The sequence below is a fragment of the Centroberyx affinis genome, unplaced genomic scaffold, assembly GCF_046629955.1.
Source record: "Centroberyx affinis isolate AG114_WGS23_722 - 3 ecotype Tasmania unplaced genomic scaffold, CSIRO-AGI_Caff_v1 ptg001347l_1, whole genome shotgun sequence".
NCBI classification, from domain to species: Eukaryota; Metazoa; Chordata; class Actinopteri; order Beryciformes; family Berycidae; genus Centroberyx; species Centroberyx affinis.
This window is the reverse complement of record NW_027279840.1, coordinates 35372-55295: the sequence shown is the minus strand read 5'-3', so window position 1 is coordinate 55295 and position 19924 is coordinate 35372. Positions and strand designations below refer to the sequence as shown.

The window sequence follows — 19924 nt, the reverse complement described above, 5'->3', positions numbered from 1 at the left end:
CAATATCAACTGACTGTGCACATACCTCCAGTGTTGCCTGTGTGTGTGGACAGGCGGAGAGTCTTTATATTTCCTCGCTGTCCTTTTTCGGGCAGAAGCAGCGGGTGAAGCAGCGCCTCATGGCCTTCATAGCTCTGCGGAAGGCACCTTTGATCCCCTTCTTCTTCTTCTTTTTCTTTTCCTCCACAGGCTCCACCTCATTTCCTGACCAAAGAAAAAAAAATACATAGATCAATATGTTCTACATGTGATTTTGTAAATGTGCACAGTAAGAATCCTTTCACTAAACTGTTGATATAAATCTATCAAACATCAGGAGTTCTCACCACTGTCGGCCAGAGGATCCGCAGGTTTCTCCACGGGCCGGTCAGTGGAGTCCAGAGCGCCATGCCTCGCTGATGACATCACCGCCGGATCTTCCTCGACCACGGGCGATGATGTCACGGCCGCTCCCTCTCCGCCGCTGGGCGCCGGTGGCACCGCCCCGCCTCTGTCTCTCTGCTCCTGGCACAGAAAGCCGTGCAGCTGCTGGGTCACGGCTGCGGCCATGTCCTTCCTGACGCTCAGGACTGCCTGGATGTTGCTGTCTCCAGGCTCCAGGCTCAGGACGGCTGACAGTGACAGCACGTTGGCCAAAGCGATGCACTTTTCCACCGTGGTGCCCGGTGCGTCGGGACCCCCGCCTTGTGCCATCTTGGCCAATTCCAGGAAGGTGCTGTCCACCATTTGTATCGCCAAAGCGGAGGGCGAGTTGGTCTCCACATCGGCCTGGTTGGTCACACACTCCTTCAATAAAAACAACAACAAAACAAGCAAGTTGAGTGATGAGATTTTGACAGATCTTCAGGGTTCCTGCACATTTTCAATTAAAAATTTCCATACTTTTTCCAGACCTTGATTTGTTTTGAAGATTTTGTCTGGACATCTTGCCCCTGCTAACTAGGTCATATCACTGTGTAGATGAAGATTGTTCTTCACAGTGACAAATATCAGAATATGTGAGATGATTGGCAGGGTTCCTGCACGCTTTCCATTTTAAACTTCCACATTTTTCCCAGAGCCTATGTTCTTGACCGGATTTGATTTTGGTGGGTATTTGATATAATGCATGCTGACAGCGGCTGGGTAATAAGAGCGTCCCTCTATCTGAACATTATTCTTCACATCAACAAAAACTGTGGACTCAAAGTGGCTCTACAACAACATAAAAGCTAGAATTATGTGTGTATCGGACCTGAACCACAACATTTTCCATACTTTTCCAGACATTTTTTCAAATTCCCAAACTATTCAAGACCTGGAAATGATCAAATGCATTGTTAATACTTTTCCAGACTTTCCAGACCTGCGTAGGAACCCTGGATCTTATAGGCCAGCCTCTTTATCATTTATTACAACAGCTGATTCTGGCGCCATGTTGAAAAGACCTTCTGAATATACAGTAAAAACCGTTGGGTCTAGCCCCATTGCTTCTACCTACCTTGCTCTCATCTGTGCTGAAGAAGGCAGACATGGCGTTGTGGATGAGGTCCAGCACAGGCTGGACGCAGGAAGGCACCATGGCGGAGGAGAAGTGCCGAGACGGCCTCTTCACCTGTGGATCCTGCTTCCTGACGCCGTCTTGTGCCGGCACAGGTGTATCCACTGAGAGCTGCTCCTGGTCGCTCAGCCCGGTGGCGTTCAGGTCGCCGTTCTCCGGGCCGGAGAATGACGATGAGGACGAGACCACCCAGCCAGAGGGGCTCCTCTTCGTCATGTGGTCGAAGATGACGTTGATAATCTGGTAGCCGCAAGCTTCCAGCTCTGACTGATGGGAGGAATCGGGGTCCTCGACCGTTTCGGATACCTGTCTGTCTCTTCTCTGCCGGGAAGAGGCTGTATCACTGACGGCATCCACTACTGCATCTTCTTTTTCAGATGCAGGAGTGGCTGAGGGAGAGGAAGAAGATGGTTTTTCTTCTCCGGACCCGTCAGGAGTCTCATGCAGTGACATCCTGCGGGCCTCGACGTCCTTTTGGACCATCTCCTGGAGCTCTGGGATGAATCTATACAGGAGACAGCAGAACAGAAAGTGGCTCATTTGTTCCAGTTTAAGAAAGGAGATGGTCTTCTCCTTCACTTTCTCTTTACCCCTGGTAACAGCAAGCAAACAGTACCGGACCAGAGCTGCATTACACTTTCAAATGACTCTGTTTATTTTTCTGGGATTGCCTGGAAAAAACATTGATGTACAAAGACGGCTGGCTTCTGGTTTGTCTCATAGTATAAAGTATACAAACGATGATATCCACCCTTAGCTGTGTGGAAATGATTGGAAACAATGTGTGCCCTTTGCATTGTGGGATTGGCCTGGAGGACCAAATGATGTCACTTCAGGAAGCAACCATCTTTATACACCTGGTCCACTGGATTTCCCCAAATATTATTTGTAGTGTCTTACATCTTGGCCAGACTGTTGTTTTGTTTTTGCTGAGTCTGGTTACTAGTTACAGCTGACCAGTGGTGGAAGAAGTACTGAGATCTTTTACTTCAGTAAAAGTAGCAATACAACAATGTAAAGATACTCCATTACAAGTAAAAGTCCTGCATTCAAAATCTTACTTAAGTAAAAGTACATAAGTATTGGCAGCAAAATGTACTTAGAGTATCAAAGGAAACGTACTCATTATGCACACTGTCCCAATTTAGAGATTTATATTTTTCATAAATTATTGGAATATTAATACTGATTTATTGACATACATGTACATGTAAGCAGCATTTTAAAGTTGTCAACGTGAAGCTAATCTTGATAATTTAGCTATACTTTTGGGTAGTCTAATATAACTACTACTATCTTTATAAAGATGATCAAATGTTTGAAATATAAAATATTGATCTGAAAAGTAACTAGTAACTATAGCTGTGAAATAAATGTAATGGAGTAAAAAGTACAATATTTCCCTCTAAAATGTAGTGGAGTATAAGTACAAAGTAGCATAAAATGGAAATACTCAAGTAAAGTATAAGTACCTCAAAATTGTACTTAAGTACAGTACTTGAGTAAATGTACTTAGTTACTTTCCACCACTGCAGCTGACACATCTGACTGACTAAAGGTTTAAAGGAAAGGATATGAAAGTCAAGATTGGTGCAAACGGTTGACCCACCAGTTAACTTGGTGTTTGCACCATGTCTTGTCTAGTATACTAAGACAACATGAAACAGCAGCATTGGTAGCGAAGCTCCATCAGCTGTGAGACAGTGATAACACAGTGATACATCCTTCAGTTCTGGATGTTTCTCCAAAAACTCATTAATTACACACCAACAGTAACTGTAACAGTAACTCTCTCCTCCCCCTCCGCCCCCACAGAGCCCCATGTCACGGCCTACTCACATTTCAGGGAACCCGTCTCCAGTGAAATACTCATGGTTCATCATCCCAGAGCAGCTTGGCCTGTTAGCAGGATCTATCTGGAGACTCGACTGAAAAACAACATGACTCATTTAACTTTTCACATTATTTCAAATGAGAAAGATACAACTCATAGAGACAGATGCATCACGCAGCACCAGAGAGAGTTAGTTTGCAACCCTACCACAAGATTCTGTAATGAAATAACTTAAATAATAACCTACGAGGAGAACCCGTGGTAAAAGACAGACATTAATAATCCTGAGGTTAGTCCATGTCCAGCAGTGTTTATTTCTCTGCATGGTAGAAAAGCCAATGAAAACAGCATGTAGACCATGTTCTACTGAAACTCAAATTAAACTTAACGATAAATGTAATAGTTATAGGAGCACACAGTGTCATCAGAGGCTGTCCAGGCCCAGTTGTGCAGAAGAGAGCACACTTACTTCCACCAGGTCGGCCAGCAGGGGGTCGTGCAGGCCGTACTTCCTCCTGAGGTCTTTGGGCAGCTCCACCTCAGGCAGGCTGAATGACGAATAGTTGGGGTTATCCGTAAAGATCTGCATCTGGCCTGGGGTCAGCGGTCCTGGCCGTGACAAGAAAGAAAACCCCAACAATGATCATATAAACTGAACACTTCTCTGACACATAATGTCATATTGAACGTGAACTACGACCCTTCACTCCAGGATAGTGGACTGTTTATTTGATTTGCACATCGTTGCAGCAGAAGAACAGAAAGTCAGAGAAAACACCTTTCCTCCTCATTAGTTGAGCACCATAGACGACTTATCAGTTGAGATATACAGTAGGTACATACAGTATATATAAGATTACATGGTGATGGGCGCGTTTGTCTCTTTGCCACCTACATTCTCACAATAACAAAATCCCAGCAGCATGTCGGCCTATTGATAGCAGTGTGACGAAGCTAGTGAACAGACCTATTTTTCAAATGATTTTGTGCTTCTTCTGCAGTTTAAAGGTATGATCACAGAGCGTAGTCTGCCGCTGTACTGGGGGAAGTCCATTTCCCACCACTGATGAACACACACACACCTACCCATACATCTGCACGTTTCCACGCACACACTCCTGAGGCGGAGGACCACTTACCCACTCTCTTGACGATCTGATGCAGCTGGTCGATCTCCGAGTCTCCAGCCAGGAACACGCCACGTCTGGCCATGATCAGGATGGTGCAGCCGATGGCCCACACATCCACAGCTCTGAAGGAGAGGGGAGAGAGCAGACAGAGAAACACCTTAAGAACCCAGACAGGAATACACTAAAGTGCGTACACTACATCCTGGTTGTCTATGAAACCAGCCAACAGGCTCTGAGAATATGAGAGCAAATAAATCAATTACATTTATAGGGATATTTGGAGTTACTACCATCTTTTTTTTTTCCAGTCTAATCTTTTCAGTCCAGTTTCTCTGTGTCAAAAACTAGAATGAATGGCTTGACATTGTTACTAATTATCCATAATCATACACTGACTGTGTGTTTTTTGATGTAAACTTATTTTTCAATGCAAACACTAGATTACATTGCAGACCAATCTGCAACACAAAGACTAAATCTAGCATCTAAGTTCACCATGTTGGAAAAGCGACAACAAAAGAAATAATGTTGCCAGGCCTCTGTACATCTCCTATGAGTTTGGATGTGAAGATACCCACTTGCTGTACATTCTGTCTCCCACCAGCAGCTCTGGAGCTTTGTACCACAGAGTGACCACATGGCTGCTGAGAGGAACTCGGGCCTCCGGCAGCGTGCGGGCGAAGCCGAAGTCACACAGCTTGACCACACCTGAGCCGGTGACCAGGATGTTGTCCGGCTTGATGTCTCTGTGAACGATCTGGAGGTGGAGAAAATAGTTTGAGAGAGAGGACCGACAAAACGACACCTTTAGCAGTTAACGAAAGCAAAGCGACGTCCAGCTCTTTTCAGTGATATTTACATTGTTGGTGTGCAGGTAGTGGACGGCTCTCAGGATCTGGAAGGTGTGCTTCCTGAGGTGCGTCTTCTGCAGGCCTTGAGGCTCGCTCTGCATCTCCTCCAGAAGGGAGCGGTCGATGAATTCGAAAACGGCGTGCAGGTGACCGCTGTGCTTGAACACGTCCTGCATCCGGACCAGGTTCTCATGGCTGCATTGCTGTTCAACAGTAAGACACTCAAGTTGAACCACCAACATACTGTTTCAACTTTTAGCAACAATTCACCGCGCTTCAAAACTCCTAGCTACAACAAAGGGGCTTCATGATGAACTAATGCTGAGTTTGGATAAATTTAGCTGTGTGGTTCAAAAGTGGACAACAAGGTGATGTCACCCTGGACTCTTTCCTAATCCTCCTCAAAACTGTCAGTGATGAACAGCAGTTCAGGTTTTCTCAGCTCAGGATACAAATAAAACATTTGGTCTCACTGTGACACTTGAAACCATATTTCTACACTAATATAGGACTCTATGTATACTCTACACTTACAAACAACAACATGATAAAACATGAAAGCAGATGAATCAAAAACAGGGTGACATAAGAATAAAGCAGAATAATAAATCAAATACACAAACCTATCTGTAAAAATGTGTTTTATCAGTATTAGAAACACTTTTGGGTCCTGAGCCATAGTTTAAGAAATCCTTACCACCAGCAGCTTGATTTCCCTCTCTAAAGTCCAGCTGACTACTTGTTCAGATGTATGTAAATATTTCTTTATGGCCACAATGTCTCCTGACTGCCTGTGTCGACACTTGTAGACCTCGCCATAGCTGCCTTCTCCGAGCACAGCTAGCTTCAAGTAATCATCCATCTTTTGTCTCTGGTTCTGGAAAACACACACACACACACACACACACACACACACACACACAAAGGCATAAACAGCTTGCAAGACATAGCAAGTACTTAGAGAAATCACTATATTTGAGAAAATGCAGTCAAATCAGAAAGGGTTTGATGTCAGTTTGTGATTCTTCCATCAGTCACAGGAACAAGTCCAGGTGTCAAACCAGACTTCATGCAGTTAACATACAGAAAGCATTAGCTAGAGACATTTTATTGACTCATAGCAGGCTATTTACTGCCGAGACTCCAATACAACAAGACTACATTTGAAGACGAATGTGTTCTACAGGTGAATATTATATTATATTCATCAAATAACCTATTTCAGTTTGAGTCGGGTCTAGGAGGCGATTACTAATCACACTGCATCCTTCTGTGCTGATATCCGTGCAGTTTACAGTAATCTTAACAGTTTAACACGTTGGTATCACAATATAATGTACAGTAAGTAAAACGGGGCAGTTTTTACCTGCTGACAGGTTTGTTCTTGAAAGTAAATCCTATCAAACTTACCTGTGAACATCGTGTAGAAACTGACGCATGAACAGCATGAAAGTGTACTTCAACTCCAAACTCGGGTTTGCGTCACAAATGCGCTTTGCGTCACAATTCAGCGGCGGCTCCACGAGCAGGTCCCTCTGTCACCATGGCAACGGAGCCGCCATTAATCCAATGTACGGTATTAAGATTTGATTTTAACACATTTATTCAACTTTATGACTTCATTAAAAATGTATATCAATGTAGCAGTCATGCCACTGAATGACTTATACCAGTTCAACTCGAAACCAACTTCCCTACCTGAAGTAATTTTTCTTTCGAGATTTTTCTTTCTTTTTTTCAGATTTTACATGTAATTGTGTGTTGTTCTTTATGGGGGTACTACTGTTTCAAAATTAAATAAATAAATAGTGTGAACACGTCACAAATAAATTCAAATCCACAAATAAATAATATGAATAATACACAAATAAAATAAGATCCACAAATATGTTTTGTGTTTTACAAACGAAATAACTGGTTCTGTTCAATAGTGTTCCGCTTCATATGGGTTGCATAATTCTCATTCTTTTAAATATTATCTATATATTGATTTTCAATTAGTATTCTACCTAAATGTACGTTCAGTGTTGACTGGCTTTGAATTGTATATGATTTGTTTTTATTTCATATCAATGTAAGCTTGCTTTTTTTTTTTTTAGTGTATATTAATGTAATTTAATGTTTATCATGTAATGTGTTAACTACAGTATGTGTGTGGACCCCAGGAAGATTAGCTGATTGCCATGGCATCAGCTGATGGGGATCCTTTAAATAAACAAATAAACAAAATAAAAATAAGTAACATGAAGGTCTGGGTCGTTTGAGCAGTGAATGTGGGTGGCGGTAATGTACCTTTTAAGATGTTTAAAAAAAAAAAAAAAAACAAGAATAAGAAGATCCGCTGGGTGGCAGTGTGACCCCTTTGGACCAGGCTTTAGATGGTGTTACGTCATTCCTTTGACAGAGTTCAAAGGTTACCAGGAAGTCACCCTCGTGTGCTAGACATTGCAGGAGCAGATTGCAGAAATTACAACAACAACATAGCTTGGAGGAGTCAGCTCGTTTAATAAGTAAGTGGATGTAAATGTGGGGCTTCAGTCGGCATGTAGTAACCTGCCGTTGCTGTTATTATGAACCAGAATATTCAGGTTGTTGTAACTGTCATTACTGTTGACACTAAATGCGTCAAAGTTTAGCTTGCTGGTTACTAGCTAACGTTAGCTAAGTACTCGCTGTGTTTTTCGCCTGTCTGTCTGTTGTAGCTAGTTTTTCTCAGACTAGTGTGGTAGCAAAAGTTGAGGTTTTCGTGGTTTCAGTTAGTTTTGTCAAATGAGAGTCGCTTTAAATCCGCTTCGGCACCCAGTGACTTGATTTATTAGCTAACTTGCTGTGATGTATGTAGCTGAGACTAGCCAACCAAAGATGATCAAATTTTAATTTAACCAACTCCACCATCACTATTACGTGTCTGCCAACTGAGCATTGATATGAACTGCATGACACACGTGGACGAAACCTTCCATATAAAAAAGAAATGGTCAAAACTAGTTGCATGTCAGTCAAAACATGGAGAAAAGCCTTTTCGTGTGTCATTTAAATGAACATGTTACTGTAGCAGGGGTGGATTAATCCCTCCCATTTATCCTCTCTCCTATCTAAAATATCTTCCGTTATTTGTAACGTCTTGTTTGGGTTTGCCCAGTTCTCTTGTGTTGAGAGAAGTCGCACTAAAATCTGGCACTGTAATCTTAACTTGTTTTTCGACCAACGTGCATAACCTGGTAGAATATGACTTAAGACATTCAAGAAATTGTTGGGATCCACTCTTCAAGTCGGCATACATCGAATATACCACGCAGCATTTATTTCAGTAAAATTTAATTTCTTCTACTTCCGATAAAATTTGTGAATGGGGCTGGTAGTGAGCACGTGAGCCAATTCTAAAAAGTTCTAATTTACCAGAGGACTACAACAATTTGTAAAATGTCTTAAGTTATGTTCTACCAGGTATATACGTTTGCCGATGAGCAATGTAACATAAAATTACTTGAGTTTTGAATGGAGTTTGGCATTACGTTCTCTCCCTGTAAGGGGGGCTAGGTTCAAGGTACTATCAGTAATAATTGTGTGTATTATATTACCAACACTAGGGCTGGGCGATATGGTTGAAATCAATATCATGATAATCATAAGGATTTTTCTCGATAGTATGTATCACGATATGGTTCATGTATGCAAAATCACGTTAAATAATCAAATTAATGTTCATCTCATTGAACCGAATGGTGATGTTAGGTGTGATGTCAAACAAAACTGAAATATTAAAATAATATTCCTACCATACCTGATTTTATCAGAGTTTTTAAGTAAAATTTGCTTGTCTTCATCAATTCAGACAGCAGAAATGTGTGTCACGATATCAAAATATCTTCATATCATCACAATATGATTCCACTGAAAGACGATAAACAATAATATTGAATTATCGCCCAGCCCTAACCAACACTAACTGTAGCGGCCAAATCAGACTACTGAGCAGCATGATTTTTTTTTCTGCCCCTGTTTTTGAGCTCTATAAAGTGGTTTACTTTGGTGCATCCAACCGCAGCTAGAATAATGTTGGTTTTCCTCTCAGCTCCAGGCCGCCATGTCCTCCTACACCTGCATCAGCTGCCGAGTGGCTTTCGCAGACGGCGAGGTGCAGCGCGCGCACTACAAAACCGACTGGCACCGCTACAACCTGAAGCGCAAGGTGGCCGACATGCCGCCCGTCACTGCCGAAAACTTCCAGGAGCGCGTCCTCGCCCAGCGGGCCGCCGCCGAGCAGCAGCTCAGCGACGCGGCGGTCACCGAGGGCTGCGCCACCTGCAACAAGAAGTTCTCCAGCGCCAACGCCTACCAGAACCACCTGCAGTCCCACAAGCACCAGCAGGCCGAGAAACAGGCCCTGCTCGCCGCCCAGAGGAAAGTGGAGAAGATGAACGAGAAGAACCTGGAGAAGGGGCTCGGCGAGGAGAAGGCGGACCGCGACGCCAGGAACGAGGCCCTGCAGCAAGCCCTGAGAGAGCAGCTGAGGTCCGGCCCGGCCCGGCCAGAGAAGGCCCAGGCTTCGGGGGGAGCGGCTAGGCCGAGGCCGGAGAAACCCCCCAGGATGCTGTGGCTGGAGGAGCAGGCCAAGAGGATGGGGGAGAGAGAGGAGGGGGAGGGGGCCACAGCGGAGGAAGGTAAGGAGGTGAAATAATCTGCTGTCGACTTGACTAAACATACTTCTTACAGGGCTACTCAATTCTTAACCACTAAATGTTTAAGTCCTGGGTAAGGCCTCCCCCAGTTTTCTCACAATATCATCTGCTTGGAATTTAGACAAAAAAATTGAGGTCTCTGTCTAAATATGTGAATTTTTGTTCCAGAATGCCATTTGAGAAAGTGAAAGTGACATCTACCATTACAAAATGTTAGATAGCCCAAAGTCAAAACAAATTATGGTAGGGTAAGAAAAAACAAAATCCAAGGTAGGGCTGAACGATTTTGAAAAAATATCTAATTGTGATTATTTTGACTGATATTACAATTGCGATATGATTTGCGATATTAGAGGGAATGATCATTTTTACATCATTATTCTCATTTTCATTGAAAAACGTATTAAAATGATTATGGTGTGATTTTTGCGGAGATCTATACCAAACAAAGATGTTTTCTTAAGTCTGTAGAATATGATGTGTAGGCCAGGACATCTCTGCAGCACCACAATATTTAATTTAAAATGGTATTTTGACACACATTTCGCCTTTTAACAAATATTGCGCCTCCTGCGATTTGAAAATTGCAGTAGGCTATATTGTGATTTCGATAAAATTTTGATTAATTGTTCAGCCCTAATCCAAGGTGACGCTCTCTTCTGAAAGTATTACGAAGCCTTTATTTACTCGGCTGTTGCATCTTGCCAGTTGGCTTGGCAGCCTTAGTCACACCAATGAATAAATTATATATTTGAATTGAATGATGAACTTCAAATCATGGATTTTTTTTCTCCCAAAATTGGATATGTAGCATTTTGGAACAAAACTTGTCATATAGCTTTATTTTGTTAGATTTACAGACCCCCATCAGTTTGCGCAGTCCAAAAACTGAAAAAAAAAATCTTCCATCTTGCAGAAGACTGGGAGGACGTCGACGGGGAAGACGACGAGGACGAGATGGAGGATGAGGATGATGATGATGAGGAGGCAGAGGAGGCGATGGATCAGGAGGAAGGAGACGCCGCAGCTTCACCCGCCCCCCACCCCGCCGCTCTGCCGGGCTCCATCCCCGCCACCGACTGCCTGTTCTGCTCCCACCACTCGCGCTCGCTCATGAAGAACGTCGCCCACATGACGAAAGCCCACAGCTTCTTCATCCCCGACGTGGAGTTCCTGGTCGACTTCAGTGGGCTCATTCGTTACCTGGGTGAGCGGGGAGTGTAAAGCTGGGGTCACACTACACAACTTTTTAGGTAGATTATAGCCACGATCTGGCATCATGACTGTTATTCTGTCGGTGCTGGTTTGTGTCCCATAGTGATGGTGAACCCACCATATACCATGATATATATATTGTTTGTATTATATATTAAAAAAAAATATTGTGATATAAAATTCAGGCCATATCGCATTCCACTAGTCGCACAAATGATCTTGTAGTGTGTGAGGGTTCAGGACTTTAACCTCTTGCTGCCCAGTCCAGACCAGAATTTCAAATCTGGTCAACCACTAAAATCTGAATGGAGACTGGCAATAGCTGAAGAGAGTTAAGAGTGAGAAGGAAAAAAAAAAGATACACAAAGTGAGGAAAGAAAGCTCCATGTTTGTTATGGTTATGTATTATTGTCTCCTACAGGGAGACAAAAAGTTGACGCAACCCCCCAGTTCTCCCCTGTGTGTTCCAGTAGTGACCTGAACAAAACCAAAACTTAAGATACAGCACAATAATTATTGATTATGTATAATTGCATATTGTGACTTATCCCAATATCTGCAACACTAAACCACTTCCTTTTAATCCAGAACGTTCACAGTAGTTGGGAATAGTCAAGATGTTGATATAAGCTGCCAAAAGTGAGGTAAAATGATTTTACTCCTCAAATCATTGAGACTAATAATCGTGAGCACAATATGTAGTAAAAATGATCAGGATTATCGTTTTGGCAATAATTGTGCCGCCCTGTTTAGTGGACAATAAGTTGCAATGATTAAAAATTGAATCCTAAAAAAAATGCAACAAGCCACCCACTGGCTTCTGTTGCCAAAGAAATGATCGAGGATTTTCCTAACTTTCTAACCAAATCCAATTTTATTTTCTTGTTTGGCAGGAGAGAAGGTCGGTGCCGGGAACGTGTGCTTATGGTGCAACGAGAAGGGGCGTTCGTTTTACTCAACAGAAGCAGTCCAGGGTCACATGATCGACAAAAGCCACTGTAAACTCTTCACAGACGGAGACGCCGCCCTGGAGTTCGCAGACTTCTACGACTTCAGGTAGAGAGTCATGTTGCCTTAAATCCTTCGGTTTTTGAATTTATCACTCTCACCTCTGCTATAATTTATTTTCCTGCATTATGGTTATTTATGTATATTTCCCAAGTTATATTATAGAATTTAGTGGTTTAACATTTTCTATCACGTTGTTTGTGTTTGCATTTGGAATCTGTTTAATCAAGTTGTGTCTTAGCTTATCTTTTTTTGTTGCATGATTTTTTTGTTTTTTTTTTACCTCACCTGCATAGATTAATGATTTCTATATTTGTATAAATGCATTTTATATATTATTCATGAATCTCTCTGTTTCTATGTTTAATCGCTGTGCAAATTGACCTCTATTGGAATTGCAACAACATTGATAGAACTTACCTCCTCCTTTACAAGTCTGTACCGAAGCCAACAGGAGCCGATGCAACAGGTAGCCATTCGTGCAGCAGCATCTTCACTGTCACCTTTTTGTTTCTTTGCCAACAGGAGCAGCTACCCCGACAGGAAGGAGGGAGAGGATGCTGAGATGGACGATGAAGAGCTACCTGACGACAAGAACCTGGAGTACGACGACGAAACGCTGGAGCTGACCCTCCCCTCAGGTGACGGGACTTTATTAGTTATCATAATCAAGTTAATAGTGTAACATGATCCAAGGCACAGAATACAGGGTTCCTACACGGGTCAGGGAAGTTTGAAAATGTATGGACAAAGAGTTTGGCAATTTCCAGGTCTAAGTTTGGATATTGCACAAAAAAGTATGGAAAAATATTGTACTGTCCCGATGTACATATGATTATACAGTGATGTGTAATGTGAGTGTTACAGGGTAGTTAGTAGGGGTGGTCGGCATAAATCATATTATTATCATATTGAACACCAAAATCTTCAAAGCAAATCAAGGTCTGGAAAAAGTATGAAACTTTGAAATTGAAACTGTGAAGGAAGCCTGATGATAGTAAACCAGTAAGCTTAAAGTTGATGTTCAACTTTCCTTTTATTGCCCCAGCCAAGCTGGTGGAATTCATTCCAGTAAGGATGGACAATTTCTCTTGACATTTACAACACATAACAAACTTTATAACAACAAAGTTCATAATAAACACAGAGGGGCAAAGTGTAATTACAAAGTGCAACAGTGCCAGGAAAGTTTTAATGGTACCAGCCTTATACATCTTAGACATCAGTCTGGAACTGTCAACAGCTTTAAGGGATGTCTGTGTGTGTTGCACATTATGTACTATTTAGTATGTGTTTCCAAATGGTACACATTGCATAGTTGCTGCACAAATTTGCTTTTGACGTCATCTTTTTATCTTCTTCACCTCTATATAAGCCGCACATTAAATGCTCTGACACGGGGATTGTTAAACTTTTCAAACTGAGGCCCAAATGAGAAATTGGCTGACTTATCCTGTGATCCAGACTCATTCGAGCATACTGTCACATTTTACATTTCAGTGATTCAGAGCAACCTTCTGAGAAGATGAAAGATTAATTTACATAAAATTATACTAAATGAGCCAAAAGAGCATTTATACATATCGCATCCCTTTGTGTAAACTCCTAACAACTCACAGACTGACTGGTGTGCCAGGGCATTTCCTAGTCTTATTATACTTTTCTCATCCTTCTTGAACTTCCCACTACTGTAAGGCACATAGTCCAGCACCAGCCTTAGGTTTGAAATGTGAACCAGCGTCACTCTACCCACAGTTCCCCAGCTCATCACACATTTGGCACCCACGTTCTTAGAAAGGAAATGTAGGTAGCACCAATGACTTTATTTAGTTTATTCTGCACCATTCTGACCTTCCCTGTTGTAGTTTGTTACTGCATTGAATCTACTACCATTGTCCTTTGGTTTTGCCCCACCACACGTAAGCCTGCAACCCATTTGGGGTCCTGGCCTATAATTTTACGGTTTTTACTGCCCCATAATAGGGCTGGGCGATATGGACAAAATCAAATATCACAATATTTTTGACCAAACATCTCGATATCGATAGTGCGACAATATTGTAGGGATGAATATTGGTGCTTTCACAAAATATTTACACCATGAGATTTTTGATAAATAATCATCAGTCATGTGGATATAATGACTAAGTGGGTAAAGGCAAATAATAGAACAGCTAGAACAGTCTGGTAAGTTCAGAAAATGACATCACTTTACTGTAATGCAGCCTTTAAAAGCAGGAAAAGACACTTATGCCATATCACGATATTACGATATCCAAAATCTAAGACGATATCTAGTCTCATATCACGATATCGATATAATACCGATATATTGCCCAGCCCTACCCCATAATATAAAATTACGATAATATATTGGCAAGGGTTGATAGGGTTGATCAATACCAATGACGAAGGCTAAAAAGCCTCATTCTCAAGCCAAAAAAGCAAATGACATGACAGTATTATTCCAATATTTAACATGGTGATAATAAAAAACCTTTTCACTAGACGTTTCTGTCGGATCTCTTGACTCATTGGCTCACTTACTCATGAGGAAATGCGTTAGGAACATGTGACTTTATGTGCACACACCATAACAGGATGCCTCCGTCCTTCCTGCATGTTCTCCCCCAGGTGCTAAGATCGGCCACCGCTCCTTGATGCGGTACTACAAGCAGCGGTTTGGAACCCAGCGGACGGTGGCGCTGGCCCACAACAGGAACGCCGTGGGCCGGGTCCTCCGGCAGTACAAAGCCCTGGGCTGGGGAGGGGACATCGGTAAGGCTCAACTATCGTGTTTTTCTGATATTTTTGGGGGGCGGTTTGTTTTTAATATGATGTCTAGAGAGAGGGAGTTAAGCATGGCATAGGTTAGCATGTCTTTCCTTATTGGAGAGAGAGATTTGGTGGGGGTGTAAGTGCATTGTATAAGGATTTGAACTAGGGCTGAACAATTAATCGAAATTTTATCGAAATCGCAATATGGCCTACTGCAATTTTCAAATCACAGGAGGTGCAATATTTGTTAATGGGGAAATGTGTGTCAGAATACCATTTTAAATTAAATATTGTGGTGCTGCAGAGATGTCCTGGCCTACACATCATATTCTACAGACTTAAGAAAACATCTTTGTTTGGTACAGATCTCCGCAAAAATCACACCATAATCATTTTAATATGTTTTTCAATGAAAATGGGAATAATGATGTAAAAATGATCATTCCCTCTAATATCGCAAATCATATTGCAATTGCAATATCAGTCAAAATAATCCCAATTAGATATTTTTTCAAAATCGTTCAGCCCTAGCTGCAACTAATGATTATTTTCATTGTCGATTATTTTCTCAATTAATCGATTAGTTGTTTGGTCTATAAAATGTCAGTAAATGGTGAAAAATGTCTGTCAGTGTTTCCCAAAGCCCAAGATGACGTCCTCAAATGTCTTGTTTTGTCCACAACCCAAAGATATTCAGTTTACTGTCATAGAGGAGTAAAGAAACCAGAACATATTCACATTTAAGACGCTGGAATCAGAGAATTTTGACTTATTTTTCTTAAAAAATTACTCGAACCGATTAAGCCATTATCAAAATAGTTGGTGATTAATTTAATAGTTGACAACTAATCGATTAATCGTTTAATCGTTGCAGCTCTAAGCCAGACCTCTGTGTCAAACAAACGGAGGTCTTGAGAAGTTAAAGCAGAACAGTTGGATAGAAAAGGGCGGAGACGCTGTGGGCTGTTCTCATTCTTCAAACCGCAGTTCAAACCAATAACATTGCTTTAGGGCAGAGCCTGGCTTCTACCCGGACAGGAAGACAAACCAGAGGTGCCGTTTCGTGGGTGGGTGTGTGTGTTTTCAAACTGTGAGCCAGAGCAGCTGTTCCGAGTTTGAAAGGTCTTGTTATCCCACGTTTTCTGATAAGAAGTTCCCCAGATTGTGTTGCGTTGTGCTCCCGAGGAAGACGAGGCAGCAGAAACTTTTTCCACATGGAACTGGAGTTCAGTAGTTTCAGTGCAAAGCTGAATTTCCTCGGTTCATCTGATTCTGACCCTGCGATATTGCATTACCCCCAGTTTGATTTATTGTGTTTACTTTAAGGAATACAAGGAATGAAAAATCTCTTATCGCTTCACAGGAAGTCTGACTCTTACAGGCTTTGTCAGCTTTTGACCCCAGGACCTCAATTTTTCTATTATGCATTGTTTTCTCTGTTGTGTTTTGAAGATGTGAGTACAAGCTCAGATTCAGTCCCGTACTCTGGAGATTGCACGGTGTTGGCAGTTTTGTTTGATTATTAATAATGCTGCTTTGGCGTTTGTTTATCCATTCCACCATCTTCCTCCTTCTCTCCCCCTTACCCATTGGGTTTTCTTCCGTGGCTCAATGGGTAGAGCAAGGCACTAACACCGCCAGGGTTAGCGGTTCCATTCCCATTAGAGTCACCCGTGCTTTAAATGTATACACTCATGAAAAGCATACATAACAAAACATGCATGTTATTCTCTCGTTCTCTCTCTCGTTCTCTCTCTCGTTCTCTCTCCCTCCCTCCCTCCCTCCCTCCCTCCCCTAGGCAAGAACTCCTTCCATCAGAACCAGAGAGACATGCAGTACGTTCAGAAGATGAAGTCAAAATGGATGCTGAAGATGGGCATGAACCACAACGCCACCAAGCAGAACCACTTCAGAGTCCAAGTTATGTTCTAGCCTCGGACTGGAAGGGAACCGAACAGGGCGGGAAATGCAACGGGGGGGGGGGGCTGCTGGATCACAAAGTCCAGCAGTCACCTTCACCGTTTTCCAGCCAACAAGACTGACAGAATCGACTGCGATCTCCAAATGATGGTTGGTTACCTGGCAAAGTGGCGGGTAGAGGAGGCAAACTAACAGTCACAGCCAAAATTGACCGGTGTCTGGTGTCTGGTGTTAGTTTCCTACCCTCTGAGTGAGGATGTGATATCAGTGGACTTGTCAAAAGCACCTTGGACCTCAGATCTTGGCTTATGCTGCGTTCCATTCAGAGTCGGAAGTTGGGAAAACTCCAGGTGGAAGGTCGTAAGTCCGACCTCGGTGCGTTCCAGTGGTCCAGTTCAGGAAAAACCTGGAGAAAAAACAAAGGATGAGATTTTCCTGACCCAACATAAAATACTATTCCCCATGCAAAAGCTGATGTTATGTCAATGATATTTGACAATGTTAGCCAGCTATTTAGCATAGAAAATCTTGAAATTAAATTTATATTATTACATGTTTCCCACACAGTTGTTTTTTTAGATTTGAGGTCATTCAGTGCTGGAAATCCAACTTAAGTGTATTTTAAGGATTATAAACCTGATAAAAGTAATGCTGTGTAGTGTTTACAGTGTTTGTCGCCATGTTGACGAGACGTCAGGTAACTCAGCTCGAGGATAAGAAATTGTGCCGGAGTTTCCTGCTTGGACTTCCGACTTGAAAGGCAGTTCCATTACATTTTTCCCAGTAGGAAGTCACAATTTCCGCCTTTCCGACATCTATTGAACGCGGCGTCAAAACACGGTGTATTAAACTTTAGGACAACCGGCTCTCTCCATGAAATTGACTTGATCGATCAGGTGAATCCAGGTGGAAGCTATGATGCCTCATTTATTTCACCAGTGTCATGAAGGGTAGGTGGAGATGAAGGGGACTACAGGTTAAAAAACAATTTTAAAACCTTGACAACTGAGATATGGATTGTGTAAAAGCTCAATATTTGGGAGGTGATCTAACTCTTTTGGACTCTGTTTAATTAAAACACTGTTTCTGCTAAAATAATGACAGGATTACATCAGTACGATTCAACCTGCTGTTAATAATAAGAAAATAAAGATGTATTTTATATGCTATTGGATACGTGTCAACCTGTAACACTTCATAGTTGCTATATATTTTGAAAAATTTATTTCACTCTTAACCTTTTCAGATGGAAACCTCCTCATTCAGTGTTGAAATTCTCCAGAAAAAAATGTTGTTCATGACTTTCTGACAGGCAATTGCAATGGACTTTTTTTTTTTTTCCTCATTTTTGATGGAATACACTGCAGATGGAACACATTAAAAACATTTTACCACTCAAATGACTTTGCAAAATCCTTAGTTGTTGTGAAGCCTTCAGATTGAGAACCATTCAAGTCCATTTTAAGTTTTTAAGTTCTCAAGTTATCTAAAAGACTACATTTAAGTGCTCTTTATGTCTATAGCTAGAGGTCATGTTCAGCAGTCACACTCTACAGTGATTTAGATTGACTTTACAACCGCAATTATTAGCTCTGCAAAAATGTACATGGCTCTTTGGCTGATTTGGTAGAACTTAGAAATGCTCATCCATTGGAAAAGTATGAAGCCATCAGTAACTGTGATTGAAGTTTCCTGGCAGCACACATGCGCTTAGCGAGTGATGCATTTAATTTTGTTTTCGAGGAAACTAAACATTGCAACGTCAATCACAAGTAGGCTAGTTATAAATAGCTGTGTACATAGCTGTGTCTGCAGCCCGACTGCAGATATTTCATTGTTGGTGACTTCAGAATATACTAATGCCATGTTCATGTCATATCAGAAGAAGCCAAAGAAGGAGATGACCTCATTGCTGCAACTTCGAATGTGTTAAACTCACTGGAATGCCCACATTTAAAATCATTTTCATGAATTAATTTATAATCAACCATAAACAAACTGCAGCAGATATTACTGGCTACTGTGATCATTATGATTTTTCTTATCTTGGGCTGCCATAATCGGCGGATTCGCTGCAGTGCTTGCCAGTGATGCGAACAGTATTTTCAAATGGTATTGTCAAAGTAAACTAAGTCAAGTATCTAGTTTTATCATTTATTCATTATGTTCTGATTTACCTTTCACCTATATTGTGGACAAAGAGACCCTAGTAGAGACATTTAAGTGAAACCAGATGTTGAGGTTCTGTTTTGAAGGTGTCCTGTGACATGACTGCATGTATGACAAACACATGTGGTAGACGCATGATCAGGGGATGCCCTCTCTCATGGCTTTGTGCCAATTGGTTGAAAGTATTTAAGAAAATATGTATTGACCAACCACAGATCATTTCTTTGTCTCTTAGAAAACTATATGAGATCAAGTATTCTGTTTTTTAGTTGAGACATACTGATGTAAGCTTTGTGTGTGATCTTATGTCTCCTTATTATTGACTCAATAATAATCTCATTAATCTTCAAAATCAGTAAGTGGCTTGTGTCTTTACTTTGTGTATGAGTCCAGTGCTTTTGACAGATTTCCACGACAGTATTCACCACCTAAAAGCTGACCTGCACAGTATTTTCAAGGAGGAAGCTCATATCTACTGTCGTTCTAGTTTGACCTGAATGCAGAAAAAGTTTAAAGACATTGAGCTTGCAACACCTAAAGGGTAAAGAAACAGTTTGCTGGTTTGACTTTCCATATTTATGGGGAAAGTGAATGAATGCTCTCCCCTCCCTTAGTACCTACCGACGAGGAGCCGTTGAGCAAGGCACCGAACTCCCCCAGTCGTTCCAGTGCAGCTGCTCTGTGGCCCACAGTAGAAGACAGTGGGTGTACTGGGCAGCTCCCAGTTAATATGTAGAACTGTATGAATGTGAAGCAGAGCGGAGCTGGAAAGGAGTATGAAGCTCAGTAAACCTTCT

General features: G+C 41.8%; 2 protein-coding genes and 1 pseudogene across 3 annotated transcripts; 1 reads left to right on the top strand and 2 right to left on the bottom strand.

Moving 5' to 3' along the window:
• Positions 1 to 312: 312 nt before the first annotated feature.
• Positions 313 to 6217, bottom strand: LOC139649463 (cyclin-dependent kinase-like 1). The gene is made up of 8 exons (XM_071525874.1): positions 6053 to 6217; positions 5364 to 5558; positions 5083 to 5261; positions 4514 to 4626; positions 3844 to 3983; positions 3380 to 3468; positions 1481 to 2045; positions 313 to 786 (listed from the first exon to the last, which is right to left on the bottom strand). Exons 1-8 carry the CDS (start codon positions 6215 to 6217, stop codon positions 313 to 315), a joined length of 1920 nt encoding a protein of 639 aa, XP_071381975.1.
• A 1556-nt stretch (positions 6218 to 7773) lies between these two features.
• znf622 (zinc finger protein 622) lies at positions 7774 to 19482 on the top strand. 2 transcript variants are annotated; one of them, XM_071525873.1, is made up of 7 exons: positions 7774 to 7865; positions 9437 to 10019; positions 10954 to 11244; positions 12146 to 12308; positions 12786 to 12901; positions 14895 to 15038; positions 16837 to 19482. In XM_071525873.1, the coding sequence occupies exons 2-7, from the start codon at positions 9443 to 9445 to the stop codon at positions 16968 to 16970; spliced, it is 1425 nt and encodes a 474-aa protein (XP_071381974.1). In that variant the 5' UTR covers positions 7774 to 7865; positions 9437 to 9442; the 3' UTR covers positions 16971 to 19482. The 2 variants fall into 2 exon arrangements, with proteins under 2 accessions (XP_071381974.1, XP_071381972.1); XM_071525871.1 differs by having other exon boundaries at positions 7782 to 7865; positions 9431 to 10019.
• Positions 13765 to 14105, bottom strand: LOC139649459 (cytochrome b-c1 complex subunit 10 pseudogene; annotated as a pseudogene).
• Positions 19483 to 19924: the final 442 nt, after the last annotated feature.

What these genes read in the sequence shown, in the direction of transcription:
- LOC139649463 (XM_071525874.1), bottom strand. Translation starts at nt 6,217, where the DNA reads ATGGATGATTACTTGAAGCTAGCTGTGCTCGGAGAAGGCAGCTATGGC. An exon ending in GGGAAATCAAGCTGCTGGTG is followed by an intron (nt 5,559 to 6,052) that starts GTAAGGATTTCT and finishes ACTGTTGAACAG; the next exon opens with CAATGCAGCCATGAGAACCT. An exon ending in GGAGACAGAATGTACAGCAA is followed by an intron (nt 4,627 to 5,082) that starts GTGGGTATCTTC and finishes CCTCTCCTTCAG; the next exon opens with AGCTGTGGATGTGTGGGCCA.
- znf622 (XM_071525873.1), top strand. Translation starts at nt 9,443, where the DNA reads ATGTCCTCCTACACCTGCATCAGCTGCCGAGTGGCTTTCGCAGACGGC. An exon ending in GGGGGCCACAGCGGAGGAAG is followed by an intron (nt 10,020 to 10,953) that starts GTAAGGAGGTGA and finishes TCCATCTTGCAG; the next exon opens with AAGACTGGGAGGACGTCGAC. An exon ending in GGAGCTGACCCTCCCCTCAG is followed by an intron (nt 12,902 to 14,894) that starts GTGACGGGACTT and finishes GTTCTCCCCCAG; the next exon opens with GTGCTAAGATCGGCCACCGC.